Source organism: Podarcis tiliguerta (assembly GCF_965153285.1).
Source record: "Podarcis tiliguerta genome assembly, chromosome: Z".
Taxonomy (NCBI): domain Eukaryota; kingdom Metazoa; phylum Chordata; class Lepidosauria; order Squamata; family Lacertidae; genus Podarcis; species Podarcis tiliguerta.
In genome coordinates this window covers 41310633-41332920 of record NC_139553.1, presented here as the reverse complement: position 1 = coordinate 41332920, position 22288 = coordinate 41310633, and the positions used below count along the sequence as shown (strand labels likewise).

The 22288-nt window shown below is 44.4% G+C and overlaps 1 protein-coding gene and 1 long non-coding RNA gene across 3 annotated transcripts in view; one reads left to right on the top strand and one right to left on the bottom strand.

Moving 5' to 3' along the window:
• Window positions 1-11239, bottom strand: part of LOC310668991 — a 104328-nt gene extending 93089 nt beyond the window's left edge. Inside the window, exons 1-2 of one of the 2 annotated variants that reach the window (XR_014506945.1) lie at window positions 11122-11239; window positions 9697-9768 (exon numbers count right to left, since the gene is read on the bottom strand). This is a non-coding gene — a long non-coding RNA (uncharacterized lncRNA). Of the gene's footprint in view, window positions 1-9696; window positions 9769-11115 lie in introns of both variants that reach the window. The other variant, XR_014506946.1, reaches the window with a different exon arrangement.
• Window positions 11240-11269: 30 nt separating this feature from the next.
• VMA21 (vacuolar ATPase assembly factor VMA21) lies at window positions 11270-20417 on the top strand. The gene is made up of 3 exons (XM_083422373.1): window positions 11270-11455; window positions 15719-15828; window positions 18529-20417. The coding sequence occupies exons 1-3, from the start codon at window positions 11319-11321 to the stop codon at window positions 18669-18671; spliced, it is 390 nt and encodes a 129-aa protein (XP_083278499.1). The 5' UTR covers window positions 11270-11318; the 3' UTR covers window positions 18672-20417.
• The last annotated feature ends 1871 nt before the right edge of the window (window positions 20418-22288 follow it).

Below are 22288 nucleotides of genomic sequence, written 5' to 3'. Positions count from 1 at the left end.
AAGAGCCTCTTCATGGGTGTGTGTATTCTGCTATGCATCTAGACCAAGCATGCCCTGTTGAATGAAATGCTACTTGAACCACATGTGGACTGGTTGCAATTCTTTCAGGAACAAAGCAACCCACTTGACACATACACTTATCTATGCCACTTGCTTGCTGTCTTCTGGCAAGGGGCTTTGCAAAAAGGTCACATTCTTATGAAATATAATTACTGTATAATATTGCACTCTAATCCTAATTACAAATGAATTATTATTTCTAAAGGCACTTGGCACGCAGCACAAAACCAAAATAGAAGACAATCCCTGCTGGCAGGCATGCCTGTTAAAATGTCACAAACATTTGCAGAGAAATGTCACAGTCTGTACCTCTTGCATCTCATGACCTTTTGGCCTCACTGTTAACACCCCCCCCCTTGCAGCTATACATATGGAAAACCTGCTAGGGTCTCTGCCAGCGTATGTGGTGCTCTGGCACTGCACCCAGCTCCCCTGTATAGTCTTCCCACTCTTAACAAAATGTACAGTTCTGATCTGGGTTTCAACGGATATTTCTATAGCCTCCCTTTATTCCTGCTGCCACCACAGATTCTATTTATCTTAATATTCCACTCACAGCACAGCCAAATATGAGACATGTGGTATAACACAGTCATTTGTTAAACATCAATAATTGAAAGGGTTTTATAATTACTTGGTGTAAAGTAGAGGTTCACAAACTTATTTGGCCTACCGCCCCCTTTTTAGAAAACAAACTTCAGCACCCTCTTGGAAATCTACCTTCTTTAAGCAAACTAATAAAAAGATGCGACAACAAATTTGCGCTTCCTTTAGGTAACTATATTTCTACCTATGTCCTACACATAGTAAAGAAAGATGTTGTTGTAAATAAGCAACAACACCCTGAAGCTAGAAGAATCCATGGGGTGGACAGAAGCGAAGTCTGCTGGCTCAGTCTGATCCGCCCCAGGGGCAGGGCTGGCACCGCAGCCCACCACCCAAATAGGCAGGCAAATTGCAATCCAATTCCTGGGCTTGAATGAAGCCAAAAAGAGTTCACCCTAGGCTGGGAAACACACACACACACACACACCCAGCATGACCGCTAGATCCATGGGAGGTGTTGTCACCATTCCACAACAGATGCCCGACCTGGCAGTAAGTGTCACTACACAACAGATGAAACATGTTTTTTTCTAATTTCTCTTCTTTCTTTATGCTTCCATAGCCCCCTTATTTTTATTCAACGCCTCCTGGTTGCACCTGAGGATACTACCGCCCCCCCTGAATCATTCCAGCGCCCCTGGGGACAGTATGGCCCACTTTGGGAAACACTGATGTAGAGCGTATGTTTTCAGTTTATCTTATATCCTTGTTGTTTATACAAAATGGCTAATACACTACTAACCCTATTTTAGATAAAATAACTTTGCTCCCCATCCACCACCAACTCTCAAGCTATCAACCACCCACTCCCAAACTCAACTCCAGCTCAACTGACTCCAAACTCAACTAAACTGAGCCTCCACTGTCTTGCCATCAGTAGTCAGACTTGCTTTTTAAACTCCAATCCAAACACCATTCACGACCAACATTCCAAAACCTCCCTCTCTCGTTCTCTGCCTAACATTTTCCTTACTTCCTCTAATATACTTACCTGTACATTAATTGCTCTATTAACACACATGCACACAATTATTTAGTGGTGTCCGCCCTGTGGAACGCCCTTCCATCAGATGTCAAAGAGATAAACAACTACCTGACATTTAGAAGACATCTGAAGGCAGCCCTGTTCAGGGATGTTTTTAATGTGTGACATTTTAATGTATTTTTATCTTTGTTGGAACCCACCCAGAGTGGCTGGGGAGACCCAGCCAGATGCACAGGGTACAAATAATAAATGCAATCCTAAAAATGTTTATTCAGAAGTAAACCCCATTGAGTTCAATGAGAGCTTACTCCAGAGGAAGTGGTTTAGGACTGAAGCCTAAAAGAGCACCTTAATAGACTTGCAGGAGAATCATATAGCCATCCACACAGAAGTTACATTCTGTACAATGGGGCTTCCAGTGTTAGGCTGCAATCCTGTACACATTTACTTGGGAGTCACCCCCCTTCAATACAGTTACTTCTGAATTCATTGCATATTCTAAGCATTTTTGCCGAGAAATCTCATTGAGTTTAACGGGTCTTAGGTTGCAATCCTCACCCCACTTACCACATAGTAAGCCCCACTGAATTAAATGCAACTTATTTCTGAGAAGACATAGGACTACAACCTTTCTAACTAGTAAGCGTGCTTGACGTATAGGTTTGCTGTGTGCATAACGTATTATATCATTCACATTGGGACGATGGGTGCATTTCAGGTTGCCAGGTCAGGAGCATCCCAGACCCTGAGATTTCATGGCCCAAACCTGAGAACAAGAGTCAGGCCCCAGTGATGCCATTAAGCATGATTATATTAAGTATTAATCACAGTCTCTGATAGCATGTCATTCCAATAAGAAACACAAAATCAAATACAAATGAGCAAATATGTCACAGCCTGGAAATTAAGATCCATAGCAAAAATGGATCTACCCAGGTCCAGCTGAAGTGAGGGGAACATTCCTTCTGAGCCACTTATGGAGCCTATGCTTGCCATGAACTGTGCTTGTGAACAGCTGGTGCTAATGATGCAATTGGCAGTCAGTACCTTATGCATTTAATTTCCTTCTGACCTGACTAACTATACCCTCCTCACAAAAACTTATGCCAGAACTTCCCAACCCAAAGTTTTATTTTCTTCTGCCTCAGAGGCAGCCCACACCTCTCCTGTTTTCTCCCTTAAATGATTCACCTCATCCCCACTCCACTCCACTCCAAATGAAAATAAATAATCAATACCTCCTCCAGTCCAGACTTCAGTTTCCATGGTCTCTCAGCATTCTGGTCTCCCCTGATCAATCTTTCCGCTTGCTTCCTCCAGCTCAGTTGATAAAAACAAAAGGCCATCCAGGAGTTGCTATGGGCGGCAGAGGCAGCACAGCTCTTGCTCTTTATGCGCTCCTCTCACTTCACACCAGGTGCCTATTAGCACTCATGGCTCCCTCCACTGGAGCCCATTTTGATCACATTCGAAACGTACCCTTGACACCCGCAAGCACACACCAGCTGACTGCCATGAAAAACATCTTGTACTGTGGCTATTCTTATTGTAATTATTTGTATGTTTTTAAAAGATTTTAGATATGTATACTATATGCTAACTTAGCAGTTCAAAAGCACACCTGTGCAAGTAGATAAATACATACCGCCACTGCGGGAAGGCAAACAGCATTTCCATGCACTCTGGCACTCGTCGCGGTGTCCCGTTGCGCCAGAAGTGGTTTAGTCATGCTGGCCACATGACCCGGAAAGCTGTCTGTGGACAAACACCAGCTACCTCAGCCTGAGTGCTACCCCATAGTCAAATTCGACAGGATTTAATCATCTATGGGTCCTTCACGTTTACCTTTTAGATATGTATACATTTGTTATTCTATCAATGTCTTTAATGGTTGGTTGTTTCTGAGTTTTCAGTGGTTCTCATTTTTGTCTGTAAGCTTCCTTGAGTCCTTTCAGTGAAAACGGCAGGGTATACAGTGGTACCTCGGGTTAAGAACTTAATTCGTTCTGGAGGTCCGTTCTTAACCTGAAACTGTTCTTAACCTGAGGTACCACTTTGGCTAATGGGACCTCCTGCTGCCACTGTGCTGCTGCTGCCCGATTTCTGTTCTCATCCTGAAGCAAAGTTCTTAACCCGAGGTACTATTTCTGGGTTAGTGGAGTCTGTACCCTGAAGCGTCTGTGTTATGTATTGGGTTTAACACATTTTATGTTACAAGGCACGTTCTAACCAATCGTATAAGCATTGGTAGACGAACGTTCTAATGGCAAGTAAGCGCATGCACTTTCAATTGTCAACTGTCAACAGTCAGTTCATGCTCGTTATTATTATTGTATTGTCCAGTCAGTTCGGTTCTTGTTTTCCTATGAGTAAGCTGTTGTCGCTGACAATGTTGAATAAACGTAGTTGAGGAACTTATACTGCCTTGGACTTCTGACTTTTTCTGAACATTTAACATTGGCGACTAGGATGGGAGAGATGAACTCCCGCTGGCTGCCAGAGGCCCAAGACCGCCCCGCAGCACCATTGCCTGCTGCCTCGCAGTAAGTGCGACCTCACTGCCACGCTGGACTCAGCAAATAGTCCCGGAAACGAGACCGCGCCTGCTGCATCTTCGCAACCACGCACAATCACACAAGTGACTGCTCCTGTCCGAAGATGGCCACCAGTCATAGTCTGCTGCCACCGGACTTTGATATGAGCCATCCTGCAGAATGGCCGCAGTGACTCCGCCGAATAAGGAGCTACGTCCGACTACAAAGCTTCACTAGGGAGGCAGACAAGGTGGATGTGCTACTGACGGTGCTGGAGAGTTCCGCCATCACTCTACTGGAAGGTCTGATGGCACCCAGGGACATAGAGGCATGTACTTTCAATGAGCTGACACAGGCTATGACAAGACACCTCGCGCTTCAGCCAACCAAGAACCACCGCTGCTACGACTTTGCGCACAGAGAGCAAAAAGCACAAGAGTCAGTGAGTGAATACATCGCAGTGCTCCGGGCGATTGCGATGTATTGCCAATTCGCTGACATCAAGGAACGACTTCTCAAAAGGTTCATCAGTGGCGTGCAAGACAGCCGTCTCCACCACAAGCTGCTGGCAAAAGACAACATCACGATGATGGAAGCAATGAATATGGCCACTGTCTTTGAGAAGGATAATGCCCACGAGGCAGCCCACAGCCCACGTACCGAAAAGAGAACTCACCGCACCCAGCGAGACAGGTCATCTTCCGTAGATCCCTACAATGAGGATGTCCACCGAGCTTTGGACCAATCCGACTGACACCACCGCTCCCAAGCTACTAGAGCATCGTCGAACCAGTGGTCATCTGACGCACCTGACGCGCCAGCTGTGGAGAAAACCATGAGCGTCGGACATGCAGGTTTCAGGATGCCACATGTCACCACTGTGGGAAGACTGGCTACATTGGTTGAGTCTGCCGCTCCAAGACCTCCGGAGCACAACCCAAGCAATGTGTCCACAAGACCTACACAGAGGAGGAGTTACAGTCCACCTCTCTAGCTAGGGTACTTCAACTTCCGTTCCCGGGGTCCAATAAGCTTAGGGTACAACTCAAGATAGAGGGAACATAGGGGTAACTATGGAGTTGGATACTGGCTCATCCTACTCCATAATATCTGCTAAGACTCTGAAAGGGCTTTGCCCTAATGGTGGTCCTCATCTCCACCCGGCCCCTGTAGTGCTGTGGGACTTCCAGAGAAAAAGAATCCAGCTAAAGGGGATGGGCACCTTCAAGGTCCAATTTAAGAAGTACACCAAGAATTTGAACCTCATCATAACTGAAGGCCCATTCACTAGCCTTCTAGGCCTAGCATGGTTTGTGCTGTTAGGCTTAGGTATTTCAGGGCTTAATCAGATTTCCCCAGAGGCAGATTTCAAATCGATCTGCCAGGAGTTTCCATCAGTCTTTGATGGAACCCTGGGCCTGTACAACGGACCCCCGATTTCCCTATGGCTCAACCCCACGGTGCAACCCATTTGGGTCAAGGCCCATAAAGTCCCATCTGTGCTTAAACCCAAGATTGATGAGGAGCTTGATCGCTTAGTCACCCAAGGGGTCTTAGAGCCAGTAGCTTCAGGAACCTGGGAAACTCCAGTCGTCACACTGGTTAAGCTGGACGGCTCAGTCCGTATCTGTGGCGATTACAAATGCACCCTGACAGGACCACAGGTACCCAGTTCTGGTGGTGAGCCACGTGTTAGCAACCCTGGCTGGAGCCAAGATCTTTGGGAAGCTGGATTTAGCGCAAGCTTATCAGCAGCTAACTGTTGACGAGGCCACCGCAGACGCCCAGACAATCATGACTCATGGGGATGCTTTCAGGGTCAAACACCTACAGTTTGGAGTTAGCATGGCTCCAGGGTTATTTCAGAGTCTAATGGACCATCTCCTTAAAGGCATCCACGGAATCACACCGTTTTTCGATGATGTGCTGATAGCCACATCGTTGAGAGAGGACTTTTCTGCCAGATTACGGATAGTGCTCCAACGGTTCCAGGTGGCAGGACTTAAGGTAAAACAGAAAAAGTGCCTGTTGGGAGTGAGCAGCGTGGATTTCCTGGAGTTCCAGGTTGACACGGATGGCCTTCATCCAGCAGAGGACAAAGTGTGCAACATTTGCGATGCTCCAGACCCAAAGAGCAAGGCAGAGTTACAAGCCTTCTTGGGACTTCTTAATTTTTACCACGTGTTCCTGCCACACAAGGCAGTCGTAGCTAAGCCTTTGCACAGGTTCCTGAACAAAAAAGTGCAGTGGGTCTGGGGCCCTCGACAGGCCAAGGTGTTCTGAGGGGTCAAAGACTTGCTTGTGTCCAACTCAGTGTTGGCACACTTTGATGAAATGCTCCCGGTGGTGCTGGCTTGCAACGCTTCCCCTTATGGGGTAGGCGCAGTACTGAGCCACCAGCTTCTGGATGGGAGGGAAGCCCCAGTGGCTTACTTCTCCCAAACTCTCACATCGGTGGAGTGCAACTATTCCCAGATTGACAAGGAAGGTTTGGCAATAGTTAAGGGAGTCAAAAAGTTTCATGACTTCCTTTATGGTTGGCCTTTCACTATCGTTACTGACCACAAGCCACTACTGGGACTCTTTGCGCCCGACCACCAGACACCCCAGATGCTTTCGCCACGATTATTGCACTGGTCCATTTTCCTGGCTGGTTACCAATACTCGCTACAGCACTGACCCGGGAAAGCCATGGGTCACGCAGATGCACTCAGCCGCTTGCCGTTGTCAGAGAGCGGCCCTGACCCTGCTCCTGCCCAACAGATCCTGCGGCTGGAAGACTTAACAGACCAGCCCTTGCATGTGAAGGACATTGCCACCACAACCATGAAGGATTGTCCCGGATCTCAGACTGGGTGGGGAGGGGGTGGCCAGGGAAGCCGGGTCCAGAATTTTCATGCTACACAGCCCGCAAGGACACTGAGAATGCGTGTTATGGGGTAGCCGTGTCATAGTCGTTCCCCCTCCAGTTAAGGAAAAAAGTCTTAGAAGGGCTGCACATGTCTCACCCGGGGATCATCCAGATGAAGGCATTGGCCCATAGCTATGTGTGGTGGCCAGGCATAGATGTGGAGATAGAGGGCTGGGTGAAACATTGTGAGCCCTGCCAGATCTCCTGGCCAGATCCACCCAAGGCACCATACAGTCCTGGGAGTCCACTCACTCCCCATGGTCCCGGGTGCACGTGGATTTCGCAGGGCCTTTCAGTGCCAACACTTCCTAATAGTGGTTGACTCTCAGTCTAAGTAGCTCGAGGTGGTGCCGACCTCAACCGTGTCCGCTAGAGCAACTATAAACGCGCTCAGGAAGCTATTTGCGGCACACGGCTTGCCAGACACACTGGTGAGCGATAATGGGACCACTTTTACTTTGGTGGAATTCAAAGAATTTGTAACCAAGAATGGAATCTGCCACATTTGTTCTACTCCTTTTCACCCGGCCACTAACGGCCAAGCTGAATGCATGGTCTGTACTACCAAAGATGCGCTTAGGCGCAAAGTGCACGGAGACTGGACTCTCCGGTTAGCGGAGTTCTTACTGGCCCAACACATCACCCCAAGCACAGTAACCGGCCGGCAGAGTTGCTTATGGGGAGGAGGCTCACTACCCTCCTTGATCGTATGCACCTTGATCGGGCTCTTGAGCAACGGCCATCCACTGTGGTGCAGGGGGCTCCAAGGGTGTTCTCCCCGGAGGACACTGTCTTATGTCCAAAACTACGGGCCTGGACAGGGTTGGGTCCCTGGTATCATTGCTCGCTGTACAGGTCCGGTTTCCTACGGGTAGGGTTAGAGTGGGGACTGGTTTGGAAGAGACACCTTGACCAGATCAGAGTCAGGGCACCTCCGAACACGGAACTTCAAGCAGAACCATAGAACAGAGAAATGGGTACTTCGGGAGATTCTGTGCCCAGGCCAGGGTGGGAACCGGATGGGTTGCCGGTGACTGAGTTACCCCAGCAGAGCGACTTCAGGCTGAAATCCTCAGTGGCTCCATCGGCAGTGACCCCTTCAGAGCCGGCCTAGCTGACCGCCCCACTCAGACCGCGGGTACTAGAGGAACCTCCTGAGTAACCCACTTGGACACAGGAACTGCGACGGTCCCGGCGGGAGCGGAAAAGGCCAGCACACCTTGATGACTATGCTTTTATGTTACAAGGCATGTTCTAACCAATCGTATAAGCATTGGTAGACGAGCGTTCTAATGGCAAGTGCATGCACTTTCAACTGTCAACTGTCAATGGTCAGTTCATGCTCGTTATTATTATTGTATTGTCCAGTCAGTTCGGTTCTTTTTTTCCTATGAGTAAGCTGTTGTCACTGACAAATGTTGAATAAACGTAGTTAAGGAACTTATACTGCCTTGGACTTCTGACTTTTTTCTAACATTTAACAGTCTGTAACCTGAAGTGTCTGTAACCCAAGGTACCACTGTAAATATATAAGAACAACAGACACTTTCACTCACCTTCAGTGGCAAAGCTGCATGCTCCAGCACCGGGGGTGGTGGTGTGTGTCCCGGGGGCATGACGCCCGGCACGGTGGGGGGGTGCCCGGCGTGTGTCCGGGGGGGGCGGCCACAATGGTACCCCCCTCCCCAATGGTGCAGGGGGCGGTGCGCTCCTCCTCGTTCCTCCGCCAGTGCTCATCTTTTGTTCTCCATTCATTCACAATCATGCCCCAACTTCAATATCCACCTGTTTTTGTTGACTGGCTTCCAAAGCTAAATGCCAACCAACTGACATTCATAAACATCAGCCTGCTTCAGCCTTGAGGCATCTACGTACCTGTTTCTGAATGCTGACTTTACCAGCTTCCACCCACTAACATCTGCCGGGTCCATCAATAGACATCAACCAGCTTATGACCATGGATTATCAGATGCCTTCAAGACATGATCCTGCTCAGCAAGTGAACTTGCCTTATTATTGCTCCACAACATCCCACAACCAGATGATTGCCTCCATCCACCTGCCCAGCAAGTGAACTTGCCTTATTATTGCTCCACAGCATCCCACAACCAGATGATTACCTCCAATTCACCTTATCCAAGTGGAAAAAGACTGGGCAATCCTGCATCTTACAACCGTTTCTGCTGTGTTCTGTTGGAGAAGAGAAAAAGGCCCACCTTTATATCCAGTCAGTTGCAATGTACAATTATGATGTCACAGGTAGTCTGCAACTGACGACAACCCTGGAGGTGCATCACCTTAATCTCCTGAGGTTTCACAATGGTGGGTGCACCTCAGCAGGGTTGTATTCATGTGCTTGTTTAATATTAAAAAATATAGACCAACCTTCATCTCTACAAATACCATGGGTGGGTGGGTGCACCACTAAATGGTTTTAGGGGATCATTTCAGCACAAGGACCACATCCCTCTGTAGGCAGACACCGCTGCAACCCCCCTCTGAGGGTCTGTGCAATAATTTGCAGCTGGCTCTTGCTGGGTTGAAGCCTGCACAGTCTTCTTAATAATAATATAATTAAAATGTAAGGTGCTCTCACCTACCAGGATATACAAGCTTTCCTCCTGCCACCTGGGAGTGGCCAGGCAAATCTGGAGAATTCAGTTCTGGCAAACCTAGGTGTGTTACACACACACACACACACACACACACAGAGAGAGAGAGAGAGAGAGAGAGAAGTTGAAAACATGGGAGCCAAAAGGCTATGAAAAGAGATACAGTCTGACAGTTATATGCAATGCTGATACTGTTAAAAGCCACCACAGAGTGTTCCATAAATGCTTATTATATCGTATTGCATAGTAGAGTGTTGCACAAACATAGCCAATGTGATATTAGGCCAGTAATTAGCTGTCAGCCTACATCACAGGGTTGCTATAAGGATAAAAGGGGCTAGGGAACAATATATGCTACTTATGAGTTTCTTGGAAGAAATGTGAGACATAAATGTCCTAAATAAATAATACAGTTGTTGTGATTACTTTTTAATCTTATGGCTTTGATTTTATGCAGTGTTAACTTCTAACTCTTCCTGACATCCACTGTTTTAGTAATAATTGTTGCTGCTAATTGGATGTTTTAAGAGCTTGATTTCAATTGTTATCTGCTCTGGGAACCCCAGGTTGAAAAGTGGCAAGCCTGCTCAGACATCTAATTTTTTAATGCACTGTTTTCAGCTACATTTTGGCCAGTCTGTTATATCTACCATTTTAAAATCTGTTTTTATTGCTGTTTTAAAAAGGCATCTTAGACCATTTCATATCATCCACTAATGAGATTGTTTTAAAGGAGTTCTGTATATAAATCTTTATATGTATCAATCAATCGGTCATTCTTGACACAGCTTTTTTTTTTTTAGAATATCTTAATCGCTATTTAAGATATAGTGTATTAATATTTTCCCAGTAAATTTGTACTGCTGCTGGGGGTTTTTTAAAGTACAAATGATAGCTGCATATGAACCTGTATAAAACAGGCTACAGTGGCCAGAAAGTAATTAAAAATTAATAAAAAATAATAAAAAATATAAAATATTGGGTTATTACCAACTAAAGCTGTGTACACCACGGTATCTCAAAAGCACAATTGAAACGAACAAACACAAGGATTCTGGGCGCTGTAATGCATTAATTGCTGTTGAGAATTCTGTGAGGGACAAACTACATTTCCCAGAATCCTTTGAGGGAAAGAAGCGCACTCTGAAATATGACGGGCAAACAACATTTCCCATAATACTTTGAGGAAGAGGCTGTGCTTCGAACGCGTGCGCACGCAGCCTAGACTAGGCCACCCCACCCCCTCCACCCCGATATTAAAGGACCCCCACCCCGATATTAAAGGATTCTTTAGGCGGGTCTACTCCGAGTAGGACTAAATCCGGTTACATCCGCTTGCCGCTCCCAGTCCCTCACAGCCCTGTTCACATCCGGAGAATCCGCAGGCTTTTCATTTATCATTTCTACCTCTACCTCTGGTGCTCACAAGAGGGCGCTCTGGGAGACGGTCTAGGCATTTCCCGAAACCGTGAGAGATAGTCTAGGCAGCTCTCTCGCTCTCCTCCCTTATGCAAAGCGACGCCGGCGAGCCTTTTTTTTTCTTTTTTCTCGTCGTCACGTGACCGGCGGCCGCGGTGGAGGATGGGAAGGGAAGGCATCAGCTGACCAGGATGCTCTCTGCGCGCGCAGCTTCTCCTGTTCCCTTCGCCGCTGCCGGAGAGGCAGTGGGTAAAAAGGCTCATACCGTCCCTGTCATGGAGCGCTACGACAAGGCCGCCCTGAACGCGCTCTCGCCTCCCGATCCCAGGTTATAAATTAAAACAAATAACATAAAATGGAGGGGGGGAGGAGGCGGGTGGGAATGGAGGGGGAAAGTGCTGGGTATGCCTACTGAGTGGTAAGCCCCGTTGGCTTCGATGAGGTTTACTCCCAGGTAAGTGAATGTAGGATTGTGGCCTTCGCTTGCTTTGACGGCGGGGGAGGGGAGGACGTGCGTGTCTTTCCAGTGACTGATATGGGGGGGGGGGGTTGGGAGTTTCCTGCACGTCAAAATGAGGAAGCGAAACAGGGACATAGGAAGCTGCCTTAATACCGAGCCAGGCCACTGGTCTATGTGGCTCAGTGTTATCGATTTATTTGCAATAAAAAGTTAAAGGCGTGGGTGGGTGGGAAGGATTTTCTTTTTTAAAAGAACACCCAAAATGCCGTTATTAGAGGCTGGGTAGGGAAGCTCTCTTTGATTGCCTGGCGGAGTAGCAGAGATTGGTACAAGAAGGCGCCTACTGAATCTCTACTGGCGGCAGGGTGTTCATTCAAATACCTGAAGGCTTGGTTTCTACACTGGCTGGCAACAGCTCTTTGGGGTTTCAGGTGTGGGCCTCCTCAGCCCTACCTAGAGGTGTCAGGGATTGCTACAGAGACTTCCTGTCAAGGGGAGAGGGGTGGAGTGGAATGTTCTCTCATAAGAGTTGGGAGGGTCATCTTGTGCAATGCAGGAATGTTTGCCCAATGTGGGGCTCAAGCCCACGGCCCTGACATTAAGAGTCTCATGCCCTACCAACTGAGCTATTTATCTTACCATGCTAGCTTTTTGGTGCAGCCCATAGGCATAAGTGGGGATAGTCACTAGCTATGATGGATTTAAAGGGTGATTTAGGCAAACCTGGAGGAAACATCTTTATCAGCAGCTACCTGATGATTGGCTGCATGGAACACCCATTTGGTGGAAAGCTGAGATGATGGATTTAATGAATAAATGAACATCCTGGAGAACTGGAGGCAGTATGCTGCTGAATACCACAGTAGGGGCGGTGGAACAGTGGGATAGTGTATTGTCTTCATTTTGGGCTAGCATGTGGTTTGGTTTTGGCAGGGTGTGTGTGTTGTACTTCAGTTTGATCATGCAGGCCTCTGGAAAGCATGAGGAGAAAGAGGGTTGGATTGAAAATTGTCCTGGTGGGGGTTGGATATGATAATCAAAAAACCAGAAGGGCTTTTTCAAAGTTATCTTTTAAATATGTTCATTACTGAAATTAAAATTCAGTTATTTAAAACAAAAACAAGTGTTCCTGTTGCCACATGTAGTTTATGACAAAACAAAATTTCTTGTCAGTTTTAACCTTGACAACTGATCATGACTGGAATTCATATTACCTCTTATTCATGGTGGCAGTCTATAGCTCTTTAAACAGTATATCTTATGGATATATTGGGCAAGGTCACCCAGTAAGGTTTGTAGCTGAGTTGATGTTTGAATCCAGTTCTTTCCAGCCAAAGTCTGAAGCTCTGACCACACCATTCTGGCTCATTACTTAGATCTCAAGGAGCAAATGCTGTTCAGACAAGTCAGCCCAGAGTATCTCTGTATGTAAGCAGGAGGTGACCAGTATAAGCCAGTTTACATTATCTAAAAGCACCTGTTTTTGACATTTAGACTTGGCCAGGTCACTTTATTTTGGTATAAACAACTAACTCAACAAAGCAAGCATTGACTAGTGGAAGCCCACATAAAAATAAGCTGTGATTGGTGTATCAGATTGAATGTAAAATCTAACATAACAAACCAAATGCTCTATTTGCTTATGGAGCCTAAAGTACTACTAAAATGTGCTTGCATTTGTGATTCACAGTAGCAGCTAACAAATTCCAGTTCCCACTAGGGTGCAGTGTTGCACCATTGGCATTCCAATGCTGAAACAAAATTTTATTAAAACAGTATCTTTATTTTATATTTTTCAATTGTTTTTGGTTAACAATTGGATCTTGCCCTTTTTGTGTCAGAATGCAAGTGGCTGAAAGCAAACAAAAATATAGAACAATGTTTCTTTACAGAGTCTCACTCCATTATACTGGCTCCAGTATAACTTGTGAATGGTTAAAATGTATTGGATTTCTTACCATCCCTTCTCCATAAGGTCCCAAAGAGGACTACAACAATATAGAAACAAAAGATCAAAATCTGTTAAAACAATACGCAATCAGAAGAAGAATTTAATGGACCCCCTCCCTTTTAGCTGTTCTTATTTTATCTATAAGCCACTTGGAGTCCCTGTTAGGGAAAAAGGCAGAATATAAGTAAATAAATACAACAACAACAACAATACTCTGGTCAAGAGTACTCTGCTGCTGCAGAGAAAATCCTCTTCTAGTCTGCCATTCCCCACATTTCAAAAAGTGGGAGAAGTACCAAGATGGCTCCCTTTGCTATTCTTAATAGCTGAGAGGGTATGTAGGTAAGGAAACTTTAATATATTTGGGTCCTAAGTCATTTGGATGCACACAATTCCCAGCCATTTGCCTCATTCAGCAAATTTGGAAGCAAGCCCAGTTACTCCAGTATGCCTGTAAATCTATCATGCCTAAAATAAAGATGCTTAGTGTAAAATGCCACATAGGGTTGTACACAACTAAGTTATACTCAGTGTAGAATTACTGAAATTAATGGACCTAAGTTAGTCATGTTCATTCATTTCAGTGGGTTTAACTCTGAGCAGGACCAGCATTCGATACAACCCATACTCGTGTGCGCATGCAGGTTGGCTCCTCCATCAAATTAAATGGAGATTCCTGTGTGGAAAAGAGAGGTGCTGGTATTTTTCTGCACACATGGATCTCTGTGCTGGGTCACCAGTTGTGCAGTTGTGTTAAATTGGTTGTGAGATTCATTCATCTGAAATAGCACTTGCATCTGAAATAGCACTTGCTTCTGTGAAAACATGCCCTTTAAAATGCAGGTGATCTATGTTTAAATTACATATTTACCTTCCTCAACATGTATGCAGCTGGTATCTTAGCCAGGGGGAGCTGTTTGATCACTTGTTAATCCATTGAGAGGTATTTGATTGCTTGTTAATTCTGGTTGTAATACTTGCCAGGAATGCAGCTTTCACTTGATAGAAAACTTTACTATTAGCATTAGAGTAAATGTTATCTTGTTTGTAGACTTTGAGAATTTTAAAATTCCTATCAATACAGTCATTAAATTGAACTATATGGCATACGTATTGGCGCATTTTCATTGTGTCTGTCAAAAACAATAGCCTTAATTGTTTCCCATAGGTAAAGGTAAAGGGACCCCTGACCATTAGGTCCAGTTGTGGCCGACTCTGGGGTTGTGGCACTCATCTCGCTTTATTGGCCGAGGGAGCCAGCTTACAGCTTCCGGGTCATGTGGCCAGCATGACTAAGCCGCTTCTGGCGAACCAGAGCAGTGCACGGAAACGCCGTTTACCTTCCCGCCGGAGCGGTACCTATTTATCTACTTGCACTTTGACGTGCTTTTGAACTGCTAGGTTGGTAGGAGCAGGGACTGAGCAACGGGAACTCACCCCGTGGCGGGGATTCAAACCACCGACCTTCTGATCCCATAGACAGTATTAATTACCAGTAGTAGACTTGTTCAGCAGTTCTGAAAAATGTGTTTAATTCCACAAGTAAATCCATCATTTATTAGTTGATTTCAGAAGAAATAAAAGTAGGCTACAATCCTAACCCCTGTCTAGCAGTGGCAGGGATTCACAGAGCAGCCCTGCTACTCGTGTTGGTCATGACAGCAGAAACAGGAAAATGCCCCTTCACTACAGCAGCAGCAGGGCTGGTACAGCAAAGAAGCCTGGATTGGGCCCGTTACCATCATGTGAGGGCAGTGGGGCCAGCACCAGATCTAGCGGATCCGGTGCTGCCTAGTCTGTTTCTGGGTGGGACGACTACAAATAGAGTCCTAACTCTAAAGCAAAAGCATCTTCATTACTACTGCAGCAGGATCCCCTGTCCACCCAAGGTGTGGTGGGATCAAGAGATGCCTCATGGCACAGTACCAAGACATTGTATTATTGCCTTCTTCTTAGCATTCTGATTACTGCAGTATGAGCCTGCTTAGTTATTCATTTTCACTTATCAGTTGTTACACTCCTAACATGCTTTCTCAGCAAACACTGTTTTGCCTCCTTTCTTAACTGTCTTCCTTGCACCTCATCCATCCTACAAATGCCAGGTTAAATGAACATTGGATGTTCCATGTGTCGGGCCTGGCCCTGCTCAAGTTTCTCACACTGTGATTTGTTTCTTGCAGAAATGAAACTTCATTAGCTTCGACCCTAAGAACGCTCCTGTTCTTCACTACTTTAATGATTATGTTACCCATTGGGCTGTATTTCTCATCAAAGGTATACGTATTTGAAGGTAATTTTCTTTATTACTACCTGCTTCTTTTTGTTATCTTTGCTTCTTTTTATCTTAAAAGTAAATAAATTATTTGGATTATTTTTTTAAATTACATATTGTTATATGGTAAGCAGCATTTCTTTGGGTTTTGTATTCTCAGGATTTGAATAATAGCAACGATCACTGAATATTTTGTTGAAGCATTTGTTAAGATGCTAAAGTATCAAAACACTGAAGGAGGAGGCTTTTCTGTGCCATTCCAAATTGATTGTGCAATGTAGAAACCAAATTCTTCGCAAAACTTGTTTTGAAAGCGATTTATGGCAGTGTCTCCCATAAAATTGTCTATGACTTGTCAAAGGATTTGTAGCTGAAGTTGGAAGACAGGACATCCATTGCATTAAATATTCATATTGATTTTTCATTGTGTTTTTATTGCTGCTTTCATTTCTTATATTGTATTTTTATGATATTACAATGTTAACAAAATAAAATAATAATAATAATAATAATAATAATAATAATAAATAATAAATTTTATTTATACCCCGCCCTCCCCAGCCAAAGCTGGGCTCAGGGCGGCTAACAACAGTCAAAACAATCCAACATTCTAAAAACTTTTCACCATAAAATCAATCAAAAACAAATTGATGGCAACCAGCAAGCAAGACCCTGTGCAGATTGCCAGAGGAGGGGGTCAGGCTGCGCCCTGACCAAAGGCCTGGTGGAGCAGCTCTGTCTTACAGGCCCTGCGGAAAGATGTCAAGTCCCGCAGGGCCCTAGTCTCTTGTGACAGAGCGTTCCACCAGATTGGTGCCACAGCCGAGAAAGCTCTGGCTCTAGTTGAGGCCAGCCTAACCTCTCTGAGGCCTGGGACCTTCAGGATGTTTTTATTTGCAGACCGTAGGTTTCTCTGTGGGGCATACCAGGAGAGGCGGTCCCGTAGGTAATAAAAATAATAAAAATGCAATTAAAAGCATCTAGCACAGTGCATTACAATTGGGACTGTGGGCTGAAAAACCCCTAAGTGGCTTCTTATAGCTCAGTCGATAGAACCCGAGACTCTTAATCTTGGGATTTTGTGTTCGAGCTCCAAAGATTCCTGCATTTCAGGGGATTGGACTAGATGACCCTCCAGGTCTCTTCCATCTCTAAAATTCTATGATTCTATGATCCTCAACAATGTTCCAGTGCTCCACAGGGGAAAAAGTTGGAAAACCACTTTTTTTTGCTGGTGTCTAGATATATATTTTGTGTTGGAGATAGAGCAGTGCTCCTCGTAGAAACCAGAAGTTATCTTATCCTTTCAGTTAGAAAATTGGCACAAGCAGAGCTCCTCCTAAATTACTAAAGTGAGTTTTGGAAATTTCCAAATACAATTTATTGGATGAAAGGGCAGTTGTCATTACATAGCTGAACAGAAGCAGCTTACAAATTTTCTCCGTCTTCTGAGTCATCCTTTGGTTTAGACTCTGGAAATGGAAAAACATACTCACGAAAATGTACCCAGAAATGTAACATCTGTTTTCTTGGAATATATGTGATCTCTCCTTTTTATGTATGTTTTCCAAACAGCATTGCAAAATCTGTTCTCTACATTTCTTTCTTTATATTATTTATATCCCACACCTTCAGTGCAAATACTCCCGGTGTGTACTAAAAACAATTTTAACTGCAAGCAAAAACATTTTAACAAAACATGCATAACTTCACCCAAGGAGATTCCCTCTCTGCCTGGCTGGCGTAGTGCCATTGGCAGACTGTTGTTCCTTGGCACACGAATTATCGGGGGCTGCTTTTTCCCACGGCTGGTACCCACTGCTAAGGTGCCCTGCCACTTAGCAGCAGCCCACAGGCACTTGGCCTGTGATCTTGCTGGTGTCAAAAACCTGTGTTCATTTTTTAAAATTTGTTGTAATCCATCTTGAATGTTCGGAGCATAAACACTGAAAATAAGGGCGTGGCTGATATATTTATGTATGTTTTGGTAGGGCTGCTAAGTTGTACCCTCTCTCCCTTCCCAGTAATAATAAGTTTAAAATTTGCATAACTTAACTTCAGAGCTTCTGTTCGCTGCTATTAATGGGCAGAACAAGGTATTGAATATAACTGAGGTGGTGTGCGGCAGTCTTCTCTAACCTGGTGCCCTCCAGATGGTTTGGATTACAACTTGCATCAGCCAATGGGTGTTGTAGTCTAGAACACTTGGGAGCACCAAGTTAGTGAAGGGTGGCATGGAGTAAAGAAGTTCATTTTGTTTGCATATGTTGATCACGGAAGAATGTCAATATACATGACTTACCTCTGTGTGTGTTGCTTTCTTCATAAGTGAAGCTTATCGTAACTAAAAGCATTCTTGCAGCACAGTCTTTGCATGTCTACTCAGAAGTAAGTTTCATTAGGCTTACTGTCTTGTAAATGAAGATAGGATTCAAGACTCAAGCACTGATAATCTTCTCTAGGTTGCAGCTGTTGTGTGAACCATAGAAAACCCTCAAATCAAGGACATATTTATGATACTGGAAGAGTTTTATAGAAGCCGAGGACCTTAAAAGGAAGACATAGTTTTACTTTAGCCACTTCTGCCCTAATCATACAATCTTTTTATCATTTAAATAATTTGGTCACTAGAAAATATGAAGGCATTGGCTGGTTTTTTTACTGGCTTCCTGTCAGTTTTAATGCTTCTTCTCTCTCCCACCCCCTTTGTTCTTTTAGGTTCCTTTGGAATGTCAAGCAGAGACAGCTATTTTTATGCCGCAATAGTTGCTGTGGTAGCTGTTCACGTCGTGCTCGCTCTTTTTGTCTACGTGGCATGGAACGAAGGCTCACGGCAATGGCGGGAAGGGAAGCAGGACTAAAAGTCACCTCTGCAGCATGGCAGGCAAGGAGCGGATGTTTCCAGGTGGAGCGAAGCCCCAGAGTGTAAAGTGTAATAGTCGGTGTTTGAAATGGGACAAGATGGGGTTGCATCATTCCCCCATTCCAGTCGCATTTTTAGTTTTTAAATTACAGCTCTGACTTCATGAGCCTCAAGACCTGGCAGAGTTGGGAAGACTAGAAGGGAGCCTCAACAGGACTACCCTGGAATCAATTTTCACAATCTGTCTGCAGAGAGCTCCTGGGAAACATTTGCTTGCTTAGTAACCTGCCTAGAACTGCTTTGAAATGAACATCTAGATAATTCATAAAGTTGAACATGAAGAATTTCAGAGCTTCGCCAACAGTCTGGATCAAAAATGGTTGAAGTTCTTTGAAATATATTTTATTCCTGTGTCTTTTAGATGGGGGGGGGGTCAACTTCAGGAGCCTTGACTGACAGTATGCTGGCTACACTTCATGGTTAAACAGAACACCAGGTGCTTGAGAAAGTGGCTCCGTATACTTTTTGATGGAGAAGGAAGGAAGCATTGAGTCCTGTCCAGGAGCTTGTAACTTCAGGCCACCTGTTAGCACATTTTTGAATGGTGGCTTTTAATGTAGGATACCTTTCCCCACAAAGTATAGAGTCTACCCTAATCTTGACTCTTAATTCAGTTATCCCCTTCCAAGAAATGGTTTTCCTCAACAATGGAATGTTTTGCCTAATTTCCAAGAACTGTGGTAGAATTACCACTGACAGCGTTACCATAGATTTCGGTAATAGCATTAAGCAGTCCTTAAAATGTTTGTGCATTGTTTGTTGAGACCCAGGAATGTATCTGCTTGTTAGTTGTACTTGGAGTAGGGCCATTGAATTTAGTGGACATGATTAACTTAGACCCGTTAATTTCAGTGGGTCTGCTCTGACTAAAACTTGAGTGGATAACACCCCCACAGTTCGTTTTAATAAATGAACCTGATTTGTGTTGCCCTCTCACAACTGATACTTTTAAATATCTTTAACATTTCATACTGTCACCTTTTCCATAATCTTGCCAGATAGCCATTGCTCTTCTTCCTCAACCTGTGTCTTTGTCGATAAATGAGTTTCTTAGTATAGCTACGAATGCATGTGTAATCATGGACAAATGCACAAATCTTTTGAACAAATTGCCACTTTTATTGATTAGACTGGTGGCAGCACTGATCCAAAATCACTTCTTGATTTCACTGGAACCTGCTACACAGGATTCAGCACACAAGCACAGCTGAAATGCACCAATGTGCAGCTGGGAATTGTACCTGTTTCAGTAGCTAATGTGAAGTGCTGCTTAAGGACAAATTTTTCCTTAAAGTGAAATTAACTTCCACAACTTTCCTGAATCTTGAATATTTTATCATTATGCTTCCAAAGTTTTTCCTCTGTTTTTAAATCCTAACCTAAGAGATAAATCCTGGGATTGAAAATGTTTACAAATGAGAACCTCCTGCTTGTTACTATAAATCACTAGGAATATTTTAAAACGTAAGGATGTAGAATAGTGACAGTGTCTTAAGGGAGTCTGTAAATAAGATGTAGCCTTTTTAAAGGAGGAGGACTCTAATGTTGGGCAACATGCTGCTGGTTCATCTGAATTGCAAATTTATTTTGTAGTATATTGTGTTGAAATTTTTCTTTCCCTCCCTTATCTATGGACTTGATGTATTATGAATCTTTTTAATAAAACATAAGCATATAGCATAAATTAATTGTGGACTCAAAAGTAATTGCAAAAAAATGAAATGGTTGCTGTTGAAACATCACTTGCTAGCCAGCATGTTTGCAAAGTAATATCTTACCTTCAGTTCTGTAGTTTTCCTGATTAATTTCTATACATTGGCTCTTATGACACACTGGGTGAGGATCCCTGGTGCATGCCTGCATTAAGCCCTGTCCACCAGAATAGGCTTCCTTCAAGTGAGAAAACTTCTTTAAGCATAGCATTGTTGTCAAGTTCCTAATATGTACTCAGCATACTGTCTGGGAGAATGAATGCTTTGCTCTTACAGTGAGTCTTATGTGATTTTTCTTTTTCCAGTAATTGGCTCCTGTACTGCTTTCCATAGACAAAGATTTCTGCTTGCTGCTTGTCATTCCATCCTGTTCCAACACACTCTTAATAATCTGGAATAGATAATATGGCATTACAGTGGTACCTCGGGTTAAGTACTTAATTCGTTCCGGAGGCCTGCTCTTAACCTGAAACTGTTCTTAACCTGAAGCACCACTTTAGCTAATGGGGCCTCCCACTGCTGCCGCGCTGCCGGAGCACAATTTCTGTTCTCATCCTGAAGCAAAGTTCTTAACCCAATGTACTATTTCTGGGTTAGCTGAGTTTGTAATCTGAAGCGTATGTAACCTGAAGCGCATGTAACCCGAGGTACCACTGTATACATGTTTGCTTATATGCTGGTTTCTTCTGATCTGTGTATGTGTTTGGGACGATGGAATGACAAGCAGCAAGGAGGTACACTCAGATGTTCTTGGAGGTATCCTTATATTGGAAACTGAAACTTTGAATCATAACAAAACAGTTGTTCTATATTATTTTATTCTTCAGAAGTCACAGGGAATACCTTTCATTTAACACTGGAAGCTGCTTTGTTTCTACTTTTACAAGTAGCGTATTCTTGCAGATGAAGGAGTAGGAAGGGGATTTGCCTAAACTTTTAGCCAACTTCCAGATGAGCTTGGAAGAACTGCAACCCTTTGCTTTATAAATGTGCCTATTGCTGCCTACAGTATGTTATGATAATCTAACAGTGGCTGGTGCTGACAGTGTTGGGCACTAACTGGGCTCCAGACGCAGTTCTCAAAGTACCTATTTCTGGGATACAATTACAAAACTCTTGAAACCAGAAGTGGTCCTTGGGTAGACAATGTGCTGTGTTCTTCCTCTGCTTAACCCACTCCAGTAATAAGCTTGAATGATGGCTCCTCTTGTTCTTTTTTTGAAATAGGAAGTTTTACGACACATACTTTATCTGCTAGCTGGCAAAGAATGTAATGCATCTTTTAACACTTTGCTTCCTGCCGTTAGATCAGGAATGCCATGCTTGTCTGTTAAAAGAGTCACTCAAATGGAGGCAGAGGAATTAAGTGGAATAGAAAGCCTTGAAGCTCGATTCCATTTTTAATACTTTACGCAGCAGACTCTTATGTGTGACTAGACAGTCATAGCTCAGTGCTGAAGCACCTGCTTTGCATGCAGAAGGTCCCATGTTCAATCCCTGGCATCTCCTGGTAGGGCTGCGAGAGAACCCAATTGGAAGCCTGGAGAGCTGCTGCCAGTCCCAATACTACTGAGCTAAATGGGCCAAATTTATCACTTGGTATAGGGCAGCTTCCTATATTCCTTCTTGCATACTGAAAGTCCCAGGTTCAATGCCCAGCATCTCCCTGTAGGGCTGGGAAACAGTTGGTGTGGACAATACTGAGCTAGATAGACCAGTGGTCTGACTCTATATCAAGTAGCTTCGTATGTTCACAACATTTTTTTAGTCGTGCAAGCAACTTCCTCCAATGCATCTTGGCCTGAGGTGGTGAGAGCTCACCCACCTGTTCCCCCTACCAAAA